Source organism: Pseudophryne corroboree, chromosome 4 (assembly GCF_028390025.1).
Source record: "Pseudophryne corroboree isolate aPseCor3 chromosome 4, aPseCor3.hap2, whole genome shotgun sequence".
In the NCBI taxonomy this organism is placed as follows: Eukaryota; Metazoa; Chordata; class Amphibia; order Anura; family Myobatrachidae; genus Pseudophryne; species Pseudophryne corroboree.
Window position 1 is genome coordinate 413,807,505 of NC_086447.1, and position 27,680 is coordinate 413,835,184.

Below are 27,680 nucleotides of genomic sequence, written 5' to 3' on the forward strand. Positions count from 1 at the left end.
ATGGCATGCTGGGATATGTAGTTTCACAACAGCTGGAGGGCCGCAGTTTGGACATGCCTGACTTAAATTATATAAATAATCACACCTGCTGAAAAAAAAGAAAAAATGGGCTATGTAAAGCTGCACTACTACCTATGTAAAATATTTTTATTAAGATGCTACCCAGCCCCCTAGACAAAACCTCAGTGGCTGCTATATGCATTCCAGGGTTCTATTAGTTTGTAATACAGACCCTAAAATTAATTTTGGCTAACCACCCTTAAGTGGCAACAGAGATTTTATTTGAGCAGAAGGACCAGTCACAAGCCAGGAATTCTCACTACACTTGGTAAGTACGATTCTTTTGTATATTTTTACACATATGCAGTATATTGGGCCTGTGGCATTGGTATATATACTGTATTTTGTCATGTATGGAGGTAAAATCCTTATATTATCAAAACACCTTTTTCCCATTCTCTTTATTATAATTCACTATGACTTTTTTGATACAGACTGGTAATAGGCGTGGATTTTTTACACAGTTTATCCCCATTTACCTCTACATTTCTCTTTTTAGTGTCCAGATATTTTTTATTGTAAATGAATGGCCATAAAGACAAAACGTAAGACTTGAATTAAAATGCTGTAGCTGAACTTGATACTGAAATTCTAAGGGGATTGGTCATTTTACTTTATTGGTGTACTGTGTCAAGTGGCTGTGCTGTGTCCTCCAGACTCAATAAGTGGCTGCTGTGGCTGTCCAGTGTCCATCACCTCCAGTGCTGCCAATGCACATGTCCAGTGCCCATCCCCTCCAGTGCTGCCAATGCACATGTCCAGTGCCCATCCTCTCCAGTGCTGCCAATGCACCTGTTCAGTGTCCATCTGCCAACAGTGTGGCTACCGCACTTGTGCAATGCCCATCCGCTCCAGTGTAAAATAAAAAGTTCAAAAAATATATTTTTTTAAATAAAAGTTTTATTAAGTTTAAAAAAGTTAAATGTAAAGTCAAGAAAAATAAAAAAGTGGAAACATTTTTGTTCTGTAGCTCACTGTGTATCCTTACAAGTACTGTGACTCCGCAGGCTGTACCCCACCTTTGTTCACATAAGCAGGTTCATTTGTGAACAAAGTTTAAAACAAATGGAAAAAAATCTGTTTTTTTTGTACTGTACCCCACTGTGTATCCATAATGTACAAGTACAGTGGACTCCGCAGGCCGTTCCCCACTGTGTATCCATAACATACAAGTACTTTGACTCCGCAGGCAGTAACTCACTGTTCTCACATAAGTGGTGTGAGTCTGCAGTGGCATTTGTGAACAAAGTTTAAAAAAAAAATATTATTTTTTTTGTGCTGTACCCCACTTTGTATACATAACGTACAAGTACTGTAGACTCAGGAGGCCGTTCCCCACTATGTATCCATAACATACAAATACTGTGGGCCCCGCAGGCTGTACCCCACTGTGTATCCATAACGTACAAGTACTGCAGCTCCACTTCAATCAGCAGAGACACCACTTGAATTAGCAGAATAAATTTGGAGCCAATCAGATGCATCCCTTGTGGTATTGCATGATAAATAAGCACCTGCCTGTATTTCTCAGCAGTGAGGACACCATCAATTCTGACCAAATCCCCAACTCCATTTGCTAAGTTGCAACCCCAAACTTGCAAGAACCTTCACCATGCTTCACTGTTGCCTGCAGACTCACATTATTGTATCACTCTACAGCCCTCTGCCTTCTGTTACAGCTAAATCTTTAAAATTTTGATGCCTCAGTCCAAAGCACCTGCTGTCATTTTTTTGAACCACAGTTCCTATGATTTTGTGCATCCTGTAGTTGAGTCGAAACAAGCTGAAGCGACTCAACTATGCACAAAAACATAGGAACTGGGGTGTAGAAAAATGGCAGCAGGTGCTGTGGACTGATGAGTAAAAAATCTAAATATTTGGCTATAACAGTAAGCAGATTGTTTGCCAAAGGACTGGAGAGGGGTACAATAATGAGCATCTGAATGCAACAGTGAAGCATGGTGGAGGTTCCTTGCAAGTTTGGAGCTGCATTTCAGCAAATGGGAGGGGTCAGGGAGGTATCTGATTGGCTCCAAATTTATTCTGCAGCAGGACAACGACCCCAAACATACAGCCAATGGCATTAAGAACTGTCTTCAGCATAAAGAAGAACAAGGAGTCCTGGAAGTGATGATATGGCCCCCACAGAGCCCTGATCTCCACATCATCAAGTCTTTCTGAGATTACATGAAGAGGCAGAAGGATTTGAGCAAGCCTACATCCACAGAAGATCTGTGGTTATTTCTTCAAGATGTTTGGAACAACCTCCCTGCCGAGTTCATTCAAAAAGTGTGGTTTTAGTGTTTTAGTGTTTTTTTATATTTATACTGTAAATATGCATTCATGTTTGAGTGTTGCAGAATTCAAGTGCATTTGTATAAGCAAATCACTGTTCCTGAATTTTTTGCCCGAACTTGAATAGGACTTTTGGCCACCTGCATAATTTTTTCTGTGAAGGACATTAAGGGCAATGAATTTAGGGGGTCATTCCGAGTTGTTCGCTCGGTAAAAATCTTCGCATCGCAGCAATTTTCCACTTAATGCGCATGCGCAATGTCCGCACTGCGACTGCGCCAAGTAAATTTGCTATGCAGTTAGGAATTTTACTCACGGCTTTTTCATCGTTCTGGCAATCGTAATGTGATTGACAGGAAATGGGTGTTACTGGGCAGAAACAGGCCGTTTTATGGGCGTGTGGGAAAAAACGCTACCGTTTCCGGAAAAAACGCAGGAGTGGCCGGAGAAACGGGGGAGTGTCTGGGCGAACGCTGGGTGTGTTTGTGACGTCAAACCAGGAACGACAAGCACTGAAATGATCGCAGATGCAGAGTAAGGTTGAAGTTACTCAGAAACTGCTACGAGGTGTGTAATCGCAATATTGCGATTACTTCGTTCGCAATTTTAAGATGCTAAGATTCACTCCCAGTAGGCGGCGGCTTAGCATGAGCAAATCTGCTAAAATCCGCTTGCGAGCGAACAACTCGGAATGACCCCCTTAGTATCCAGCATTTTCAAAGCCACCGCTTCTACTGCGGTTTCAGGCACTAGCTTTAAAGTGGCAATTACAGTATATTCAATACAAAGCAGGCATGTTTTGTATTGAATATAATCGCCTCTCTTAATCTAGCTGCCAAACCACAGTGACTTTGAAAATTGAAGCATAGTAAATGTCGCCCGATACCTCAAAAGATATTTTCAAAGCAATGCCTGCAATTTCCACATGCTGTTTATATTGATAAAATGTATTTGCTTTGTATAAGTGCAATTCTACAGTGCAATAGAGACCATTCCATTGCACAATATTGACATTCAATAAAGACAGCAGTCGCTCTCATGATAGTTTATGCCTAGGGTCAGAGGAGTGTTATAAAGTAGGAGTAAGAGGTAACCAATATGATGGCACAGTGATATTAGCAAGCTGCTTTCTATTGGTTAATTGCAAAGTCACCTCTGCAACTAATACCCCTTTCATACTGCCATAAATATCCCGGGTTATTGCAAGTGAATGTACAGCAACCCGGTATATTGTGCAGTGTAAAGGCACCAGGTTGAAATAAGTTGGGTTGAGAGACCCGACATTTCAACCCGGGTAGCAAGAAGGGTTGAACACGGTGCACAGCGAAGCAACCAGGCACCTGTTCACTGCATAGGAAGAGGTGACGCTTGGAGATAAGTCACTTTTTTGACTTTTGAGTAGACATATGGTGACAAAGGTTTAGACATGCCCGCACTTTCATGTTTTTCTCACACCCCACCCCTATTACTACCCACAAACAGTCCCTGTCAATAAATCAGTATCAATGAACAACATTGCACTGGCATATTGACGCATGTGCAGTAATAGGACATCTGCCAACTGCGTGAATATTGGAAAAGCGCACATGTCTAATTCAGGCCCCTAGTTGGGTGTAAAGATATGGGAAGTAAACCTGCCAAACTTGCTGCTTTTTTGGGATGTATACTGTATATGCCCAACTGAGCATTTGTCACACTGAGTCTCTCCAGGGAGTTAAATTAAAAGGAAGCATTCGATATACCGGCTTTCGGGATCCCAGTGCTCAGCATACCAACGCTAGGATACCGACAACTATTCTCCCTCTTGGGGTGTCCACAACACCCCTGGAGATAGGATAAATAAATAGCACCACCGTGCCCACAGCGTGGTGAGCGCAGTGAGCCCCCAAGGGGCTCTTTTGCACTTGCCCCACTGCCGGCATTCCGGTGGTCGAGATCCCGGAGCCAGGATCCCGACAGCCGGGATATTGTAGTAGACCCACAGTACCTTATCCCATTAGCTGGCAGGAGGAAAGAGTGGAGTACATGAAACTATTTACATTTCTCCCTGTCTATCCACTTGGAGATCTTATCACTGAGGCTGCAGCCTGCAGTGGTGATCGAGCACCAAAGACCCCTTACCTTCAGTTGCCGCCAGCGGGCCTTCGAAAGCCGATAAAAGCTAGGAGGGAGAACCGCAGCTAGGCTGCCTCCAGCATGGCCACAGGTATCAGGGTACAGAGAGAGTGCCACTGACTGCAACAGCGCCCTTGTCAGTCTGGTGCTCTATGCAGTTGCGTAGCCGGTGTATGCGTCGGGCTGGCCCTGCTTCATTGGACTTTAATACCAACTCTATACTGATGACACAAAAAACTGAATCTTCTCCCCTGACCATACTTCCTCCATGAGACCCCTTCAATTCCTGTCCTTTTCTTTATGTTAACAGTACCATTTTCTCGTCTTTCCCACAAGTCCACCGCCTAAACGTATTTTTGCCACTTTGTCAGTCTCCTCCCTCTGCAGGCTGCTTCACTGTTTCCCTAACAGAATACAGTTCAAACCAGTCACCCTCACATATATTGTCCTCAATCGCTCCAGCCCCACCTAAAATCTCCAAACTCCTATATGTCTACAGTTCATACCGAGCTACCTGTACATCTATTAGTTGTCATCTTACCTCAACTCTGGTCACCTTTCACTCACTCCCTCACCTCAACCAAATTCTTTATCAGCATACAAGCCTTCAAAAGAGCCCTAAAGACTCTCACTTCTTTATAAAAGCATATCAGCCTTACTCATTATTCATTGACCAGCCCCTCTGAAAACCCACCTACTCTCTATCCCAGTTCACTCCCCTGGTTACACCCTTCTCTCTAAGGGGTCTATTCATACAGAAAACGAAAACAGAATTGCTACTTATCACTATACATCGCATTGCTTCGATGCGATGTATAGCTGTGATAAGTAGCAATTCATGTATACTTACCCTTCCGACGATGCGCTGCGGTGTCTAGGGCTCCTGCGGTGAGGTCTTCTCCAGCGGTCCTTCCCAGCGATGCGCGGGATACAGCGGCGGGTCCCTTTGCGCATGCGCAGGGTGTTGACCTCCCGGCAGGCCGCAGTGGTTGCTGGGAGGTCGGGGGGCGGAGCCAGCGCGAGGTGCAGAGCAGCGATCAGGGAAGCATTGAGCTTCCCTGATGTCTCCACACTACAGTTCAGGTTACGCCGTCCTGAGATGGCGAACCTGAACTCCATGGAGAAGCGGAAAGCAGAGCTTTCCGCACCTTCATGAATCGCACTCACCATACAAAGGTATGGTGATGCGATTCAGGCAGAGAGCGGGTGTACCGCTGGAGCTCCACGGTAACCCGCTCTGTGAATTGCAGTAGGCAGAGAAAAGCCCTGTTTAACGCAAAACAGGTCTTTTCACTGCTGCATGAATAGACCCCTTAGACAGTAGTAAACCCTCACAGGCTTGCACCTTATACCTAATTTCTTCCTCATAGACTATCTTTACAATCAATGTGCTTTTGTTCCCTGTCTCCCACCAATGACTAATCTTGTCTGTTTGCACAGCTATCAAGTACAGATTAGTTGAGCACTTATGTAAGGCCTTCTCCTCCACCCTTTGCATCTTATCACTGTTTGCTTTTAGTAGCCACAGTGAGTTACCGTATTTTTCGAACCATAAGACGCACTTTTTCTCCCCAAAAATGTGGGGGGAAAAGTACATGCGTCTTATGGTCCGAATAATACATATGCAGAGCAATAAAAACCTTATGGAGCGCTCTCAATGCGCTGGGTGGGAGCGCACTGGGTGGGAGAGGCAGCAGTTATCGGGTGCGGGTAGCGGCGGGTCCTGTCTGCTGCTGCTGCTGCTTTGCCGTCATCTCAGAGCCCGGCATCTGAGAGCGCGGCAGCAGAGCGCCGGCATCACGTGACTCCCCCGCTCCCTCCCCTCACCTCCTCCGATTCCTTCCTCAGAGTAGAGTGCATTGGGCAGCGTAAACTGACAGGCTGTGACAGGCAATAAAGTAAGTCCCCCCGCTCTCCCCCCCTCACCTCTTCCTTTCTCAGAGTGGTTAACGCAGGCTGGACGCGGGGAACCTGTGTTTACAGTGTGTGTGTGTGTGTGTGTGTTTAATGCAGGCTGGATGCGGGGAACCTGTGTTTACAGTGAGAGTGTGTGTGTGTGTGTGTGTAAAGATCTACCGCAATTTCAGCAAATGCCAAGGTTTACTCTTAAATATTTGCCATAATAAAGTGACCCCCCCCCCCCCCCCCTCAGTTTATTAAATATTATATTACACTATTTGGTTCAGAATATTTTTTTTCCTGTTTTCCTCCTCTAAAAACTAGGTGCGTCTTATGGTCAGGTGCGTCTTATGGTCCGAAAAATACTCTACTGTACACTTCATGTCCTCCATACTCCACTCTACTTATGGTTATACCGTGTGGATGTGTAAATTGTTATCCTGTTTATTGATATATAATTGTAGCGTTTAGTTCTGTACAGTGCTGCTGACCTTGTAGCTCCTTATAAATAAAATATAATCTGCTTCCTACAGTACCTATTGCTGTGCAGCTGCTCTGTGTGAGTGATATCAGTATAGCACCATATTCCCGGGGTATCACAGATGCAGAGGGGTATTAGTAAGCAGAATCCCAGCACTGACATAATCCTCACCTGCCTCTTCCATCCCCTTACCCCTCACCAAATCTATAAAAGTTAGAAAGATGACTAGGAGAGGCAATTCTTACTGTAGGTTGCCTTGTAATCTTCCATCGGTCCTGTTTGTGGGGCTACTGATATGACTGAATAAGCATATTCTGCAAAGGGCTAAAGGGGGGTACTCACGGAGAGATCCATGCTTAAAATCTAAGCAATCTGACTAGATTGCTTAGATTTTAAGCACAGATCACTCGTGTACCCCCCTCAGCGATAGCGATGCGCGGCCCCACACATCACTATCGCCGCTGCTAGATTGAGCCTGCATGCAGGCCAATCTAGCAGGTCGCTCATTTCACCAGCTGGGTGAAATGAGCAGCCCCCGTCCTCTCCCCGCATCGCTCTGCACACATCGCGCTGTGCTGAGCAGCGGGAGAGATGTGTGCTGAGCGGTTCGCTCAGCACACATCTCTCCCGTCTATACCCCCCTTTAGACCTATTTCAGTGCTTTTTAAATTAAGGATATTAGTAGTGCTTTTAACGTTGGATGTAAGCACAGGAGTGTTCTTAAAGTGGTTGCAGGCATGACTTTGTAGTGATTCTTTTACTCTTTCACCATGGTCATTTCCATATGTAATTTCAAAGCAAAGAATTACTTTATTTTTTGGGAAAAATAAAACCAAGGTGAATAAACTGAGGGGGTAATTCAGGGTTGACCGCAGCAGCAAATTTGTTAGCAGTTGGGCAAAACCATGTGCACTGCAGGGGGGTAGAACCAGCCCTGTTGCTACTACGGTATAGATTCATGCAAAAAAAGACGCTACATTGCTCTGTGTGGCTTACTCGTGCTGGCCATCTAGCGCTGCATGGTGGATTGATGCTGGGTGTATGATGACACATCTGTATCTTGTGCTTAAGCACTATCTCCCCAAATATCACTGGGAAGATGCTGTCATGTAGGAGGGGAGATCTGCTTGTTGGAGAGGTAAGATGCCTGAGGGCCCACTGCCTAGGTCTCCTTTGGTGTTAAGATGCCCCTGCAGTAGAGGGAATATTATTCCTTAAAATGCACAATTTGCAGTGATGACATCACAGTTCAGAGTAAGCGATGACATCAAAACTTATAGTTTATACAGACACTATTTCCATGAGTTTATAAAACATTTTAACACCACTTAAGTAGAGCTCAAATAGCCATCATTGTTTTTTAAATATTTAAATATTATAAGTATAGATCATTGTCCAGAACATGAGATTTTGCAGTGAGTGGTGAATTTCCCATTAGGCACATGCCTAAGGGTGGTACTTGCTGGGGGTGGCACATGGATATTCAACAGTGACTACAAGATATTTCCACTGCACCTTATCAAACAGTACTGTAAAAATATATTTTGTAATAATAGTAATAATTGTATTTATATAGCGCTTTTCTACAGCAGAACTTAAATTTGCATTACAGACGTCAAAAACATAGTAAATAGTACAGGGGATTTAGTATTACAGCAAGTAGGAAAACCACAGAGAAATATTTTGAAAAACACACAAAACGAGAGCACAATAAGCGTAATGCAGGGCTGGGGCTGACATTTTGTGTACAACTACAGTATATTCCACACACACATGTTACTCTGAAATAGATGAACCAATCAGCGTGTGCCCGGACCTGAGGGGTGACCAATCAATCCACTGATAATCTGCCCAGTTATCAGCGGAATCTCTGTTTGTGGTTGCAGTAGCAGTGGGGTATGTGAGCATGCACATGTCGCTTAAGATGGCCTATGGTTTGGTGCAGAGGATATAAAGCCTGATTAAGACCTGATCGCTGCTGTGCATGTGTATACACCGCAATGCACACGCGTGCCGCCAAACAACAACAGGCATCAGCAAACAGTGACAGGCTGGTGCGAAAATTCCAATTGTACAGCCATTCGCAAGCTGATTGACGGGAGGAGGCCATTTGTGTGTGGTAACTGACCGTTTTCTGGGAGTGTCAGGGAAAACACAGGCATGCCCAAGCATTTTCAGGGAGGGTGTGTGACGTCCGCTCCGTCCCCAATCAGCCTGTTCTCATCGCACTGTAGGAGTAAGTCCTGGGCTGCGCACAGACTGCACACAATGGAAAAAAAACATTAGACGGTGAGTGAGGTGCAAACGGATTTGCAGCTGTCCACTGACTGAGGGACATTTGTAGCGCAGCGTACACATGCGATCGCACACTTGCATGGGCGAATTTACACTCCTCTTGGGCGGCGACTATCTGATCGCAGGACAACAAAATTAGTAGCCCAGCGATCAGGTCTGAATTAGGCCCTTGGTTTGTAGTTACTGTGAATATTCAAACTGACAGATTGTCACCAGGTATCAGCTTGTTTTATTACTGTGCAAGTGCTACCCTGCCAACAAGTGTATATATCATATGAAATGTCACAGCTCATGAATTGTCTAATGATTATATTATGCTGGAAATCTCCAAATTAAGGGTTGTAACCTAATAAATAATAAAATTAGGGGATGAAGGGGTGGCCTGACCCCTAAATCAATCCCTGATTGCAGTATTATTTTGAAATGAATACAGTACTTTTTAAGCCTTACTTCTGCAGAAACAATCATTAATTGTTGGTTTGTGATACTAGCTGACTCAAAATTTACATTACTATAGTCTACAGTTGTTAAACAAGATATTCAATTATACTGTAAATGAAGTTAGAGTGTACAGATGTGTCCTAATACATTGTATGTATGTTGAGACTGATTTTTTTTAATTGTAACATTTTACATGAAATCTATGTTAAATTCATTTTTTTTATGCCTCTAGTATAACATGCATAAAGATCAATACCGAAGTTGTGATAACGTCTCCGCCAAATCATCAGATAGTGATGTCAGCGACGTGTCAGCCATTTCTCGTACCAGTAGTGCCTCACGCCTCAGCAGCACAAGCTTTATGTCCGAGCAATCTGAGCGTCCAAGCAGAAGGCTATGGTGAGTGAATAATAATGTTTTGTTACCATCATACAGTATGCTTACAAATTAATGGTTTCTTACATTGAGAATAAGCAATATACAGATAGCAATGCTCATCTTACTGTGATGCATCATGCAGGAGCGGATATAGGCACGGGCAAGCTGGGCGGGTTCCCAGGGCGCTGCGGCCTGCAGGTGCGGCCGCAGTCACCCCGCAGGCGCCCGCCACCCATCCGCACCCCTCATCCCACACTGCGGCTGCAGCAGGCGCCGTGGGCTGTGTGGGCGCCCGCTGCAGCCGGCACCAATCAGACACTAGTGGTCCTAATTGACCTCTAGTATTGGTGTGGTGCTATGGGAGAGACGTCATGATGTCTCTCCCATAGATCCGAAGAGCGGGCGGCCAGAGACGGAGCAGCAGTGGCAGCAGTGGTCGGGAAGCAGGAGCGGGGCTGGTGAGTATTGTTTTTTTTTTTGTGGTTGTAAGCGGCGCTACTAGGGAGCATAAGTACAGGGGCATCTCTACTGGGGGCTCATCTACTGGGGGCACATCTATTGGGGCAAATGTACAGGTGTCATAACTATAGGGGGCACAACTATTGGGGTCACATCTACTGGAGCAATCTACAGGGGGCATAACTACAGGGGCACATCTACTGTGGCATATCTACTGGGGGCAAATCTACAGGGGGCACATCTAATGGTGGCAAATCTACAGGGGGCATAACTACAGGGGCCACGTCCCTTCCCTATGAAGCCACACCCCTATTTTTTTACACATGCCTTCGGCGCGCACTAACCCTGTTTTGTCTGTCAGGGGTGGGGGGAAGCGCCAAAGGAAACTTTCGCCCTGGGCGCCACAAGGTCTAGAACCAGCCCTGGTATCATGCTGCAACACTGCATGCTGCATGGTGTGCCAGGCTGTGACTATTTATTTCGAAAGAAATTAATGAAGAGATCATCAGCTACGAATAGTCGCATCCTGGTACACCATGCAGCAAGCTGTGATGTAACATGTCGCATCGCAGTAAGATGAGCCTGCCTACATCTGTATATTATAATTTTAAATTATTGTAGTACTCAAAAATTATCTGAAATCAGTTTGATCATTATTGAACATACCTTAATATCTATTAGCAGTTGACTACTTTTGGCCGGTGTGGCTGTTATCAGTTCAAGTGAGATGTGTCAAGCATCGTATTTTGAATGCAATATATCCCACCACTTACCAAATTCATATCAGTGTTTCTAAATGCCACATGAATAAAGATTTGCGATTTTACACAAAGGACAGACCTTCTGATAAGAGCTGTCCATTGCGATATGAGTACTTCCGGGTTTATGACCCACGAGTCCCACTGCACAAGTGCAGTCGTCAGCCAGTGTTTGCGTGAGATGCAGGGGACACTGGGAGGGATCCTATCAGGTTCCTTTCAGGGATTTATAGTAAATGAAGACCATAGGCTTCTATAGGCAACACCATTTATAGATGACGTTGCCTATCAGGTACAAGCTTTGGAAAGTTGTATTTTCTGGAGCATGAAACATATGGAGAATGCGTTCAAACCTCTCAAAATTGCATTGTTCTGAGTTTTCACTGCATTTTGCCAGTAGTGCTTCCCGCCTCTAGTGCGGACGGACAGATCTGTCTATTTCAACTTACTGAGGTTGACCAAATTGAAACTGATCACAGTGTTTGAGCTGATTGGCAGGATGAGTCCATGTGTGGTAAGTTTTATTAAATCACCCCCACTCAATAAAGTGCAAGTCAGACTACAGGGTGCACATGCAGTATAGTTCAACTAAGGGTGTACTGGTAATTAGTCTCAATGCATCATGTTGCCTAGAATTAGTCTAGAAATCTGATATTAGGGAGCAGCACCTTCTAAGTATACATGGTCTAGACTCCGTAATGTGCTGTTATATTTCAATGAGAAAGTTGTCTCCTTAAGACATTGGGACAACTCTGAAGCATGTGAATCAGGTGGACCCAGATATACACAAAAACAATATGTAGTGTAGCACAAATAATCATGTAATTCCATCAAAACAAGGGTCGTGGAAATGTTTTATTGCTGATGAGCTCTTTTCAAGCATTAGGGTGCCCAGTATTCCGCTCCACCTAACCATTTAGGCCAAGAAGAGTTGAGTGAGAGACATATCGCCCAACTTTCCTATTGCAGTATAGTGTTTAAGGCAGAACGTACTGTAGCACACAAACTGGAACGTTCCCGGTTCACTCGAGACAGTTGGAAGGTATGAAGTGATGCACTTACCTAGAAAGAACATAAAAACGTCTAAGACATATTTTCCTGGTGAAGGCTGCTGTCAATTCTTTCTTATAAGATATGAGGAATTTACTCAGTTAGTACCCTATTCAGAGCCAGATGTAAACGCAATAAGTGGCTTTCCTTTGCCACAAGTAGCAGTTTTCTTTAGTGCATCTGCGTATCTTTTCACAATGTGTGTCTTTTTTCAGCCATATGAAAAACATTCAATTGCATTTGACTGTGGGGCCGTAATTGGCATGCAGATGTGACCAGTGGGTGTGCAGATGTTACCTGTGTGTGCTCTCACGCTCTGTCTGCCTATGTCTGTTTCTCTCTCCCCCACTCTGTTTGTGTTTCTGTTCTCTTCTTACAGTATTCCCATCTTTTGTGTGTATTCTGTCACTGAAAGGAACTTCCATTTGCCCAGAACCCCCTTCCAGCATTCTAATCACATCATTCCAATATCAGCAACTCTGCAAGCACAACAAAACAACAAATATTCAAAAACCTTTATTAATAAAAAAAAAAAATTCAAAGAGTAAAGCATGCAGATGTAACAGCTTTCATCTTTGACGCAAACGGATCACACGTCCGGCTGCATCGAGATTAAGACTAGCCACATCTGCGAATTTATGCACCCTCGCAATCCTATGGATCGTGGGGGCTTGCTAAGTACACCCGCATGGCCACAAACTCACGACTGCCGCTGCTAGTGGCAAAGGTGAGGGCAGTCACATCTGTATTTTTAAGTTTCGGAATCTGTATATTACTACCATCAGAACATATATTGCGGTGGTAAGTCCTCTCGCAACACTTAAAAATAATTAAGAAGGATTAAAAAGGCTTTTCTGTGCAAACGTTTGAAAACCCGTAGAACAACATATACGTATGCTTATCGGAAAGTTAATATACAGTGACTAAGGCATTTTCAATGGAAGTTCAGTTTTGTTAAGAGCATAGGGGGTCATTCTGACCTGATCGTTCGCTACAGTTCAAGTCAGAACTGCGCCGGCGCATGGCTGACAGCCGACGGCTGTCGTTGCCTAGCGATCACCTCTGCCTGATTGACAGGCAGAGGCAGTCGCTGGGAGGGAGGGGGCGGCATGGCGGCGTTTGTCCACCGTTGTGTTGGCGCGGTCCGGCCAACGCAGGTGTGGCTGGACCGTGCGGGGGGCGGGCCGCAGCGACTGCGTGACGTCACATGCAGCCGATGCGACCTGGGCAGCGACGAGTAGCTCCCGGCCAGCACGCAAAAGCTGCGCTGGCTGGGAGCTACTCCTGAAGTGCAAAAGCATCGCCGCTGTGCAATGCTTTTGCACTTCTGTGACGGGGCACGGACTGACATGCGGGGGGGCTATCCTTGTGCTGAGCATCCCCCCGCATGTCTGTGTTCCTGATCGTAGCTGTGCTAAATTTAGCACAGCTACGATCAAGTCGGAATCACCTCCATTGTCTTTCCATAAACAACCATTGCTGCCATATAAATATGTATTACTCTCTAGTCTCTACACAAGTTTACTATAGTGTAAAATAAAAGATAACATACAGTATAATGTTCACAATAACCTCTTCAATCATTGGTGGTGAAAGTATCACTATTTAAGGAAAAGTACATTACAACGATTGTTTGATTGATTTACAATTTGTAGCTGAAATTACACCTGAGATTGATGCACTCAAATAAATTTCAATTTATGTAGCTATGGAAGATTTTGAATATGCCGACTTGTCTTTGGTTTTCCATCTGTGTGACTCTGGGTTTCTTTTAAATGTCATCACTAAAAACTTGAAAATAGAGCAGTATTGCAATGAAGTATTATTTTGAGAAGGTGGGAAAGTTGTAAAGTGAATAAAAGCATAATAGGTCACAGACCTACAGTATTATCAAAAGAAATATAACAAAAGGTTGGTGTCCTATGAAGCCACACAGGTTGCTAGCTCTAGGTCGGGTATAGTTGCTACTTCGTTTGGAACTGTGCCCTGCTTCTGGGATGCCAGCTTAGATGCCTAACTGCCTGAAGAGCTGTAGAGCTCTGGATTCCTTGGCCAGCCTCCTACTTGGCCAGCCTCCTATTTGCTACGCAAATGACATCATAGCTACTCAGTCAAGGCCCCATGGTACTCAGTCCAGGAAGTCTTCACTGATCTGGTAGAGAGAGCAGAGCTATTTCCCGATAGCACTTAATGTAAGTGGGAAATAGACCTTTGAGGAGTAGAATCATTTCCATGAATCCTAAGGTAATAGAGGAAAGATTTTCACTTCCCTCCCTCAGATGCACGTAAATGATGGATTGAGCCAGACATCTCATCCACGTAGGCTTAGCCATTTTAGCAGCATCCCCTACCAGACATGAGATGACTACAGTTCTTCACTTTGCGAGGCACACATCGGGCATCTAGTCATCCATTTGGAAATTTGCTTACCACATGGAACAGGCGAAGTAAACAGACTTGCAAAGAATACAACCAAATATATTAATAAGTGAATACATCTGTACAACCTAAAAAATAGGCACAACCAAAGTTCATATTTGCTGCACATGTGCACCACTACAGACCTCCATATAAAGGAGCTTTGCTGAAAGAGGTAGAGTGTACACTTTCTGCCACAACTGTATGCTATTGGAAATGTACATGTTAGTGAGAGCTAATTTTTGTGGCATTTCCTGAGTGAGGTAAAGTTAGGGTTGGCCATTGAAATTAATGGATAGTACTATGGTTTGCTGGCAGTAGTGGCGGGCTGATGATACACAGTTCATCACTTTCTCCATGGTGCGCAACGGGCTGTGGACTCCTTTCTTCTGTGCATGTGCAGCTACGAACCATCACTGTTTCTACCATCAATGGTCATAACCATCACCCATCGATAGTGCCTCCATCAATGGATAATCCTAGCTAAAGCTCTCCCAGATGGAGCAGGCATGAGCTGAGGGAGGTTCCTCCCTGGTCCAGTTCAAAGAGGGCTTGCCTATAACACAAAAACTCAACAAACCATTTCATCCCTTGTTGCAATCAACCCAGTATAAGATATTACGACGTGATATAACTCAAGACCAGAATAGCTATATGAACTGGGGTTGCCATTAAAAACATCCTTCTACAGTACAAAAAAGTGGAGAAAGGTTACTGTCTGAACTCCAGAGTACATCCTCCAATTTGAAAACCAGACCCACTTAGTGCTATAGTAGTTAATTCTTGAACTCTCCTTCATTATAAACTAAAAAGTGAAGAGGTGTCAGCTCCTCCACAATGAGAACGAGAGATAGCAGAGCACTTAAAAGCCTTGCAGGGCATCACAACCTCCTTCTAAGTACTGTACATGGAGTGCTGAGAATACAGTTATAAGTAAAATGAAACAAGTAAAATAAAGTCCAAAAACGAAAAACAAAATAATTAGACTTGGTTGTTAAAAGCAATCTAGTGCAAGATTGCCCAAGTTTTGGTATTGCATTTTAAACTGGCAAGCTGTTATTGTTACTACAGATTTTTAGTCGTTCACTTTGATCAAGTTATGAGTTCTAATTGAGGGTTAACACCGCGCTCCACAGATGTAAGGTAGGCGCTGCTGTATCTTGAAGGTATCCATCCTTCTAGGTAAGTATTGAGCAATGGCGATACTGTGCTGCACTGGGGTGGGAAGAAATTAAAATACTGTATATAGGGAGGTGGGGGGAGGGGTGTATTTGGAGGTAAAGGGTGAAATGTGGTATGATGAAAATCATATGCAGAAAAGGAAGCTATGAGAGCGATTATGAGTCAATTAAAGGTTACTTTTACCCCCCCTGTTATGTGAGGTCAAATGCGAAGAGAAAAAGGATGTAGAAAAAAGCAAGCTAAAAAATGTAACAACAATGAAAAGAAGAACTAACGTTCCTGTTGTGTGCTTGAGTATCCAAAAAAGTCACTGAAACTTGTTAATCTCTGTCAGTGCAGTGTCACCATAGAAGGATTCCCACTTAGTGTGGGGATAAGGTTATTTTTTAGGAACACCTGCGGCAAGAGGAGAGCAGGACACACCGCTCCTGGCCAGGGTAGAGGAGAGCGGGACGTCCACAGGGAAGCCGATGCCACATACCGGGATCCTCATCAATCAAATCCTCAGCGGGATGGCAAGGGCCGAGCTAAGATGGGCACCCACAGGGAGGTCGCAGACATAAGCAGTTACCCCCAACACTACACCCGCAGTGAAAAGCTCTACAGGGCACACATTCAGCTGCAAGTGAGTCAAAGGACATACAGTAGCACCCACTGGTAAGTGCTTAGTGGTAGTGGGACGCCGCACACTTACATTGCATAATACCGGACGCACAACAGCAAGGAGGTACATAAACTCTGGGATTGGGAGTTTATGGATAAAGATGTTCCTAAAAAATAACCTTATCCCCACACTAAGTGGGAATCCTCCTATGGTGACACTGCACTGACGGAGACTTTTTTGAATACTCAAGACCTGTTCTTTTTTAATATTTCTTTTTTTTAGCTTGTTTTTTTCTACATCTTTTTTTCTCTTTGCATTTGACCCCATTAAAACAGGGGAATAAAAGTAACAATTCATTAACTCATAATCGCTCTCATAGCTTCTTTTTGTGCATATTTTCATCATTCCACATTTCACCCTTTACCTCCAAATACACCCCGCCCACACACACACACACACACACACACACACACACACACACACACACACGCACATATCAGCCTTTCTTCCCACCCTTCCCGCACCACTTTGTTCAAGTACCCAGCTCTTGTGCTAGCCTCAAGATCCCATCAGAGCCGCTTTAAGACCCCCAGTGGGCTCCAGGCAAGTAACTGGTTCAGCGCCATTCACACACACATGTTCTGAGTAATAAAAATCATAAATGCCCACAAGCCGCTCACATTTATGCAATTGCCATAAGGTTACCTCCACACACATATGCAATAAGTACCCCACATGCTCATTGGACTTCATCTGGCCTTTTCACAAGCCATAGAACTTCCCCACTTGTCTTTTAAATGCAGTCAGACATCTCACACATGTCCCTTACTTGCCCATCAAATACACCTACATGTCCTCAGAGATCTCTACATTCCCATCAGACCCCCCCCCCCCCCCCCACATGTCCATCACACTTTATGGGGGAGATTCAAATGTTTGAAAAGTCAGTTAGGAGTCTGTTTTTCCTATCTAAAAGACAGGAAAAAACAGACACCCAACCGACTTTTCAAACATTTGAATCTCCCCCTATGTGTGGTTAATTTGGTATTGGACTCTAAACTCCAGTCGGTTCCTGCAGTCAAATCTAAAGATTTTCAGAAATAGTGCTTTTACGTAAGTTTTTTGTTGTTGATGTTTTCCTTAATAATACCAAACATTAGTATAACAATAGTTTTCCAGTTTCAAACTATAAGAAACTTGTTCTTAAAAAATTATTGAAATAACTATTTTTCTGTGATGATCATGGAGATGAAAATGGAAATTGCCATAGAAGTCAGAAGTTTCTAAACAAAAAACAAAAAAAAAGAACCATTGCAAAATCACTAAATTGAATGATTTCTGCTCTTAAGAAGAAGACAGGTGCAATCTATGAAAAGATCGATTTAGTAAGTCGCCATGGAAACTGCCAAAAATAAATTCACTACTTCTGACTCTTGAAATAAGTGAGATGAGTAAGAAAAAAAAAAAACACCTCTTTTGCTTGTACAGAGCTTTTCCCATTCATGTAACTTGGGTTTCTGCATGTAGCACACACAAACACTGGAAACGCCATTATGAATCATTATTGAAATGAATGGCAAAACTTCTGCTAATAAATAATAGAAAAATGAGATGAGTCTGATGCCTTTCTCTATTTCGTGCTATTTCACCAAAGGATTTTACTGAAGTTAAGCTTGTGTAAAGAGTCTGTAAACACTATTTAATAAAATACCATTAGATATTAAATGCAATCACTTAATATGCCTTTGTATTGCATTCAATTGTGTTAAAAATTAAACAAAAAATTGGGCTAAATTTGACGCTAAAATCAATCAAAATCCATAAAGTTTCAGGGAGGGGGGGGGGGGAGGTCCTGCCTTTAAGTTCCATTTCTTACTGTGTACTTCTGAATGCTACTTCCACCTCCATGCAGGGTGGATTAAGGTTTGCGGGGGCCCAGGGCAACTAACTAACAACCCCAAAAATAGTATGATATGCTAATGCTGTTATTAAAGAGTATAATGTGTAAATACTCCCTGTGCCACAATTGTGTTAAACACATTGTAGTGTCCCCAGTTCACATTATGCCACACAGAAGCAGGTTTTATATTCCACAGTGCCCCCTCATGTGTGGGGGACGCTTGGCAATGGTCCCTTGCTGCCTTATTATTACTCTAGCACTGCCTTTATGACTGCTACTAAATCAATTTTATATGACTTCTATTAAATCACCTTAAGCATGATGGTAGTGTTGTCCATCATAGGAGACCTTACACAGCATAAAACACTGGATCCAATTCAGTGTGGAAGTAAAGGAGTTTGTGTTAGTCATGCAGCTAGAGCAGCTTTCTTCATAAGGAATCACCAATATTTCACAGGGAAGTGCATTAAACAGAATTGCACAGTTCCTGATCCAACCACAGTACTTGTTTTTGAAAGCTGGTCAAATGATGTGCCCATATCTGTTATAGATATAAACTATGCTAGTATCTTATTATGATATGGGGTATATTTCTTGAATGGGATGCAGTCAGTTTGTCGGACAGTGACGCCAGCTGGAATCCCAGCGCACCAGGGCTATTCCCACTCGTGGGTGTCCATGACACCCATAGAGTGGGATTAGATCCTGTGGTGAGCACAGCGAGCCACCGAGCCTGCAATTTGGCGAGCGCAGCAAGTCTTCAAGGGGACTCTTAGCGCTCAGCCAGCTGCCGGCATTCTAACGGGTGGATGCTACTGTCGGGGATATGGACAGCCAGCATCTTGTCCGCCGGTAATACATACCGAACCCTTCTTGATTTAGTCTGTTACTTTGTAGGATAATTTATAGCTAAACAAACAATTCTTTGCTTGCTTCCTCCTAAACCTTTCCAACACAATGAAAACATAATTCTAGAACATGTTTGGTTTCAGGATCTCTAGTTTGGCCCTAGATGGTGTCCCAAGTGTAAAAATGACCAATCTTTCACACACTCCCCAAGCCCAACAAACCTCCGTAACCGATGACTATGTCTACCTTTGTGACTGAGTATACAGTATGTTTAGCTAAAATAGGATATTTTTCTGCATTGCACATATCAAATCCACTCATAGGCGTTTCTAAAATGGGTGCAGTGTGTGTGGTGCACATGAGTCCCTTGGTCCAAGGGGGCCCCCACCGCACACACTGCACCCATAGAATATACTTACCCCTCCGGAGTCCCACGACGGAGGCCCTGCTGTGCGGGCACAGATCACTAGGAAAATGGCCGCCACTGCCATTTTTGAGTGTTTTGTGCATGCACACTAGAGGTGTCCCCGGGAACAAGGCATGGGCGCCATGTTCCCGGAGACCTGCGCATGCGCAGTAGACTCTGGCATTACTGCGACGGAGGCTGCACGCGTGTCCTCTCTTCTCTTAAAACGCCCCTGGATCCACTGAAGTTGGCCTGATAATGTGGGACACGTGCTTTATGGGAACAAATGGTATAGCATTGATTCAGTAGTACATGTGGATTATTGCTTGCATTAAGGTAATGTTAAATACACTTTATTACTAAATGTATCTAGCCCAGAGGTTCCCAAACACAGTCCTTACAGCACCTTAATAGTGCAGGTTTTAAGAATAACCAAGCTTGGGCACAGGTGATCTATTAGTACCTCAATCAGTTTGACTTAACCATCTGTGCTCAGTCATGTATATCCTTAAAACCATGATCGTTAGGGTGCCTTGAGGACTGAGTTTTGGAACCTCTGATCTAGGCAAATTTTGTAGGCTGGTGAGGAGGTAATGCTTTTTATATCAAAACTGAATCCTCTGGTGCCCCAGTGATCAAACTGGGAAACTACAGAAGCCCTGCCAAGCACCCCGATTGAAGGAAGACTTTGCTGTAATGTTTACTAGCCGTGGACAGTAGTGAGTGCGTGTGGGTGTAACAGACCCACACTTGGCCCTCGTATCAAAGAAGCCACCAATTGGCCTTAGACCTACTCTGTTTTTACCAAGCTGTTGGTCATTATGCCTTTTTCCTTCAGATTCAGATATAAAACATTTAACAGACACTGAACAAAAGCAACTTAAGCATAACCTATAGGAGAGTAACAAATGCCAATCTGTTATGTACACCAGTGCCTGCAGGAAAGTACTGGTGTCAGAACTGTTATGCACAACAAATGGACTCACAGACAGACTGGGGAATATGACATAACGTACACAGAAGGTGATAGGGTAACAAAATACACACAAAGTGAACAGAGAAGCCCAGAGGCTAAGGAACTGGGTATCTCCCTTGTATTAGAAATGCTCAGATGGGAAAAGCAAGATGTTGTGTTTTAATACATAGAGAACCCGAAATGCTGTTGCTAAGGGCAACAGCAAAACCCTAAAGGGTTACCAACGGGTGTGGCAGTAAACTCCTTGGTCAGAGATGGAATGATAGACACAAGGAGAGTCTCCACAATCCTAATTCTCACTTGCAGTGCACAGGTTCAGTTTACTGCCACTAAACTGACCCCTGACACCTAGCACAGTGAGACAGGATTAGACAGGCAAGTCTTAGAATACAGCCGCAAACTTGCTAAGTTCACAGAGTAGTAACAGAACCCCAGCAAGCTAAACGACTGACTCCAGTCTTACTGCTAGGTCTGGATTGGCAGAGTGTAATACCAAATCCCCAGGCCTATTTGCAGTAAGCAACAAACAAATACAAAGCTACACAGTACTGGCTAACTTTCAGGAACTGACTAACCAACAAAGATTCAGCAGCATCTGCTTAACCTGGAAAGAGGCCTTATAAAGCAGGTGCTGTCCACGCCCCACTCAGACCTCACAGACTGTGAGCACAAAAACCAGCACCGGATCCCCTGCCGTGCACAGAGCCTATAACCACTGCACAGCAAAAGACCCGAACCGGAGTATCAGCTGCGCTCAGGTTACTCCGCTAGTACTTGTCTCCCGGTTGCCATGACGACGTGGCAGCACAGGGCAGGAGACCCTAACAGTACCCCCCTCTGACGAGGGGTCAAAGAACCCCTACCACCGGGTTTATCGGGGAACTGCGAGAAGAAAGAGCGTATCAGTCTGGGGGCATGAAGATCACAACTGCGCACCCACGACCGCTCCTCCGGGCCATACCCCTTCCAGTGCACCAAAAATGACAGCCGACCCCGAACCACCTTGGAGTCAAGAATCCTTTCAACAACAAACTCCCTCTGGCCACGTATCAGAAGAGGGGAAGGTCTTCCACTGGAAGAAGGATTCCTAATCGCCCGTTTTAAAAGGGAACAATGAAATGTTTTATTGATACCCAAAGAACGGGGCAGATCTAACTGAAATGCCACCGGATTGATAACCCTGGTGATCTTATAAGGGCCGATGAACCGGGGGCCTAACTTATGAGATGGCTGTCTCAACTTCAAATTCTTGGTAGACAACCAGACGAAGTCTCCTAATTTGAAGCTGCAGGGTCTTTTCCGCTTATCAAAAACCCTTTTGGTCACTAATGACACAGACACAAGGGCTTTCTTCACTTTCCGCCAAATACCTCTAAGGACCGAAACCACAGAGGAGTCCAGGGGGTCAAAAGAATTGGCCTTAGGATGATGCCCATACACACAAAGGAAGGGAGAGATCCCTGTAGCAGAGTGAGCCGCGTTGTTATAGGCAAACTCCACCATGGACAGATGAGCAACCCAGTCAGTCTGACACTTGGAGACATAACACCTGAGGAACTGCTCCAAGGACTGGTTCACCCTTTCAGTCTGCCCATTAGACTGCGGATGGTAGCCTGACGACAAGCTGACAGAAATCTGGAGATCGGAACAAAATGCCCTCCAGAATTTGGCCACAAACTGGGATCCGCGGTCAGAGACCACATCAAGTGGCAACCCGTGGAGACGCACAACATGCAGCATAAATAATTCAGACAGGCGTCTGGCCGATGGCAGCCCAACCAGTGGAACGAAGTGCGCCATCTTCGAAAACCTGTCAACGACAACCCAGATGGCTGTCATCCCCGAGGATTTGGGCAAGTCCACCACAAAATCCATTGAAATGTGGGTCCATGGCTTAGATGGGATAGAGAGTGGATGTAATGGGCCAACAGGAACCCCTCTAGGAGTCTTATTTCGGGCACAGATGTCACATGCCCGAACCCACTGATCCACATCCTTAGCCACCGAGGGCCACCACACCGCCCTAGATAGCAACTCCCGAGTTCTGGCAATACCCGGGTGACCTGCCGACTTCTTGGCATGGAATTCCAGGAACACTCGCTGTCTTAACCTAGGAGGCACAAACAAAAGACCTACCGGAAGGTCTGGAGGAGCCTGCTCCTGTGCTCTAAGGACTAATGATAAGAGGTCCTGGGTAATGCCCACTTTAATACATGATGGGGAAACAATGGGCAACGGCTCCTCGGTGGTCTCCTGGATTGGAGCAAAACTCCGCGAGAGCGCATCAGCCTTGATGTTTTTTGACCCAGGGCGATATGTTATCAAAAAATTAAAGCGAGCAAAAAACAAAGCCCATCGTGCCTGCCTGGCATTGAGACGCTTCGCTGACTCTAAATATGCCAGATTCTTATGGTCAGTGAGAATTGAGACCACAAACTTAGCCCCCTCAAGCCAGTGTCTCCACTCCTCGAGTGCATCCTTAATAGCCAACAATTCCCGGTTACCCACGTCATAATTCATCTCGGCAGGCGAAAATTTACGGGAAAAGTAAGCATAGGGATGAAGGCGATTATCAGACACTCCCATCTGAGAAAGCACTGCCCCAATACCCATCTCAGAGGCATCCACCTCCACCACAAAAGGACGCTCTGGATCTGGGTGTCGCAGCACTTTGGCCGAAACAAATGCCCTTTTGAGACGGGCAAAAGCCGCTTTAGCCTCACAAGACCAGTGAGCAACATCCGCCCCTTTCTTAGTGAGTGCCACCAAGGGCGCCACTATAGACGAAAAGCCAGCGATAAATCGTCTATAAAAATTCGCAAAGCCCAGGAAACGCTGAAGCGCCTTCAAACTAGTGGGTTGCACCCAATCCAGGACTGCCTGTACCTTGGAACCCTCCATTTGGAAACCTTCTGGGGAGATAATATATCCTAGAAATGCGATTTGCTGAACTTCAAATTCGCACTTCTCCAGCTTCGCCCCAAGCCGGTGGTCTCTGAGTTTCTGGAGGACTAAGCGTACATGCTTCCGATGTTCCTCCAGGGAATGGGAGAAGATTAGGATGTCATCTAAGTATACAACTAAGAATCTATCCAAATATTCCCTGAGCACATCATTCATGAAATCCTGGAAGACTGCCGGGGCATTACAGAGCCCAAAAGGCATCACCAAATATTCATAATGCCCTGAGTGGGTATTAAAGGCAGTCTTCCATTCATCCCCCTCTCTTATTCGGATTAGATTGTACGCACCGCGTAGGTCAATCTTAGAAAAAATGGTGGCAGTACGAAGCTGGTCAAACAAGACCGAAATGAGAGGCAGTGGGTATGAGTTTTTAATCGTGATACGGTTCAATTCCCTGAAGTCGATGCAGGGTCGCAACGAACCGTCCTTTTTACCCACGAAGAAGAACCCCGACCCAACTGGAGACTGTGAAGGTCTGATAAATCCCTTAGCCAAGTTCTCCTGAATGTACTCTGCCATAGCCTGAGTCTCAGGACGTGACAGGGAGTACAACCTGCTCTTGGGAAGCTTAGCATTTGGCAACAAATCAATGGCACAGTCATAGGGGCGATGGGGAGGTAGTACCTCTGCAACTTTTTTGGAGAACACGTCCGCAAAATCTGCATAACACCCTGGCAATCCTGGCAAACTTAGCTGCGAGAGCCTGACTGGAAGGCTCAAGCAACTCCTGAAACAATCAGTACCCCAACTAAGAATCTTCCCAGAGACCCAGTCAAATTGAGGATTGTGGGCCCTTAACCAGGGTAACCCCAACACCAATGGGGCAAAAGTACAGACAGTCACATAAAAGGACAATTTTTCAGAGTGTGTGGCTCCAATAAACAAAGAAATCTGGCTAGTGCAAGAGGTAATTTTACCTTGGGATAATGGTTCCCCGTTTAACCCACAAATCTCAATTTCCGATGCCAAGGGTACTAAGGGAACAGAGTGTTTCAGGGCGAATTGGCGGTCCATAAAAACCCTGTCGGCCCCACTGTCCACAAAGGCCTCAGTCTTGACAGTTTGACCGAGGATCTTCAAGGTCACCGGAATGATAAAAGTCTTCTTGGGAAATTCTGACTTCTGGCCTGACAGGATATTTCCCATTACCCTCAGGCCCTGAAGTTTTCCGGCTTTTCTGGGCATGATACTACCACATGACCTTTATTCCCACAGTACAAACACAACCCCTGCTGTCTCCTCCGCGTCTTCTCACGCGAGGAGAGGCGGGTAGCCCCAATCTGCATAGGCTCCTCGGAAAATTCCTCAGAGTCTGAGGTTCCCTTGGGAAGGAAGGAAATCTCAGTCTCCCTTTCAAGCCTACGCTCTCTCAGCCGTCTATCCACCCGGATGGATAACTGCATGAGCTGATCCAAGCTATCAGGCAAGGGATATTGTACCAGTTGGTCCTTTATCTGGTTAGAAAGACCTCTTCGGTACTGGTGTCTCAGGGCTGGGTCATTCCACTGGGTATCATGGGCCAACCTCCGAAACTCCGTACAGTAAACCTCAACTGGCCTTCGCCCTTGCTTAAGGATCGAAATCTGAGCCTCGGCTGAGGCCGTCTTGTCAGGGTCATCATACAACATGCCCAGTGCCGTAAAAAAAGCATCAACACTTTTAAGCGACGGACAGTCAGGCTGCAACCCATATGCCCAGACCTGTGGGTCTCCTTGTAGCAAGGAAATCACTATGCCCACCCGCTGAATCTCCGACCCAGAAGACTGAGGCCTAAGCCGGAAGTATAGCTTGCAGCTCTCCTTGAAACAAAAGAACTGCGAGCGATCTCCAGAAAAACGATCCGGGAGATTTACTTTCGGCTCCTTAACCCCTGCAGGTGCTGCTGCTGCGGGAGCTCCGCCAGCAGCCTGGGAGGTGTGCATTTTAATGGGCAGATCATTAAATTGTCGAGTCAGGACCTGCACCTGATCGACCACCTGTTGCAACGTATTTTGAGGGGTATGCTCCATATTCCCACAAAATTTCAACAGGAGTATTAGGCTGCTGAATATGTTATGTACACCAGTGCCTGCAGGAAAGTACTGGTGTCAGAACTGTTATGCACAACAAATGGACTCACAGACAGACTGGGGAATATGACATAACGTACACAGAAGGTGATAGGGTAACAAAATACACACAAAGTGAACAGAGAAGCCCAGAGGCTAAGGAACTGGGTATCTCCCTTGTATTAGAAATGCTCAGATGGGAAAAGCAAGATGTTGTGTTTTAATACATAGAGAACCCGAAATGCTGTTGCTAAGGGCAACAGCAAAACCCTAAAGGGTTACCAACGGGTGTGGCAGTAAACTCCTTGGTCAGAGATGGAATGATAGACACAAGGAGAGTCTCCACAATCCTAATTCTCACTTGCAGTGCACAGGTTCAGTTTACTGCCACTAAACTGACCCCTGACACCTAGCACAGTGAGACAGGATTAGACAGGCAAGTCTTAGAATACAGCCGCAAACTTGCTAAGTTCACAGAGTAGTAACAGAACCCCAGCAAGCTAAACGACTGACTCCAGTCTTACTGCTAGGTCTGGATTGGCAGAGTGTAATACCAAATCCCCAGGCCTATTTGCAGTAAGCAACAAACAAATACAAAGCTACACAGTACTGGCTAACTTTCAGGAACTGACTAACCAACAAAGATTCAGCAGCATCTGCTTAACCTGGAAAGAGGCCTTATAAAGCAGGTGCTGTCCACGCCCCACTCAGACCTCACAGACTGTGAGCACAAAAACCAGCACCGGATCCCCTGCCGTGCACAGAGCCTATAACCACTGCACAGCAAAAGACCCGAACCGGAGTATCAGCTGCGCTCAGGTTACTCCGCTAGTACTTGTCTCCCGGTTGCCATGACGACGTGGCAGCACAGGGCAGGAGACCCTAACACAATCATACTGCAACTCCAGACAACACAGCCACATCTGTACTATAACATAAATCACCCTACATTACCCAGAAGGCCACTGGGAACATCCTTGTAGTTCTTATAGGCAGCAATGCTCTCATTTGTAAAGCTCCATTTGAGCCGCATCCTGTCCTATTGAGTGCCAGCTACACAAAACTCTGCTTAAGTGGAATTACTGTATAACATGGGCGGAACATTCATGTATGAGTACCTCTATTCAGTTAAGTACAAAAAATCAGATATTGCATGTGTATTATTTAGCTAGTTTTGGTATGTATTGTCAAAAAACAATGTGGACAGTCACTATATAGATGCCATAATGTCGACAGGTAGAGAATGTCGACATGTCCATAATGTCAATAGGTGCATCATTTTGACACCGAATTTTGATCCTAACCCTAATATTTCTATTAACAACATTTTGACTGTGACAACATATCATGTCAACATCTTGCAAGTGATAACATTTTAACCATGTAAATATTATGACATTCAACATTATGGCGTCAAAGGAGGTAGAAATTGTGATTGTCGAAATTATGACTACATAATGTGCAGCATTTGATATATATTAATGTGTTCACGTGAACATTGTAAAACAAAAGGTTAGATATGTTCTCTTTAGATCATAAGATTTTTTTTTTTTTGATTAGCTTATTTATCACCATAAACGTTTGATTGTTGAGATGTGTAAACAGGATATGGATCAGGAATTATCATTAAGCACAAAAAAGTAACATCTTTTCACTGACCTAAATATACAGTTTATGTAATATTGCTCAATATTGTTTGTTTTTTTGTTTGTTTTTAATTACAATTCCAGATTCCGTAAACCTGGAAGTGCAGCTGCACATCTATGGTCATGTTCTGCGACACGGTCCATGAGCATGAACACTTCAGCTACTACTGTAGCTCCAGGTTGACTTTCTCCATCATCTTTGTTATAGTCATCTGATTATGCCTATGTATCAACAGTTTATCTGCAAAATCCTGGCTTTGTCTCCGATGATTGTGTCCAACGATCTTCAAAATCCAACATGTTGGAAATCTTCGATTCGCTGATTCCAACCCAAAAATGATCGTTGGATTTTAGCAGAGAAATGGAGATTGAGAATCTGCAAATCAGAACGGGGAATTGGGGGAATCGCCAAGTTTATGTATTGGTCCTTTACATGCAGGTCATGTGAGTGGCACG

At 44.7% G+C, this 27,680-nt stretch overlaps 1 protein-coding gene across 15 annotated transcripts in view; it reads left to right on the plus strand.

The window, feature by feature from the left end:
• Positions 1 to 27,680, plus strand: part of RIMS1 (regulating synaptic membrane exocytosis 1) — a 581,909-nt gene that overhangs the window by 402,690 nt on the left and 151,539 nt on the right. For 13 of the 15 annotated variants that reach the window (XM_063916791.1, XM_063916792.1, XM_063916794.1 and 10 more), the window contains one exon: positions 9,819 to 9,985. The exons of the other annotated variants lie outside the window; for them this stretch is intronic. In XM_063916791.1, coding sequence (XP_063772861.1) covers positions 9,819 to 9,985 — 167 coding nt within the window. The remainder of the gene's footprint in view (positions 1 to 9,818; positions 9,986 to 27,680) is intronic. 15 annotated transcript variants of the gene reach the window in all.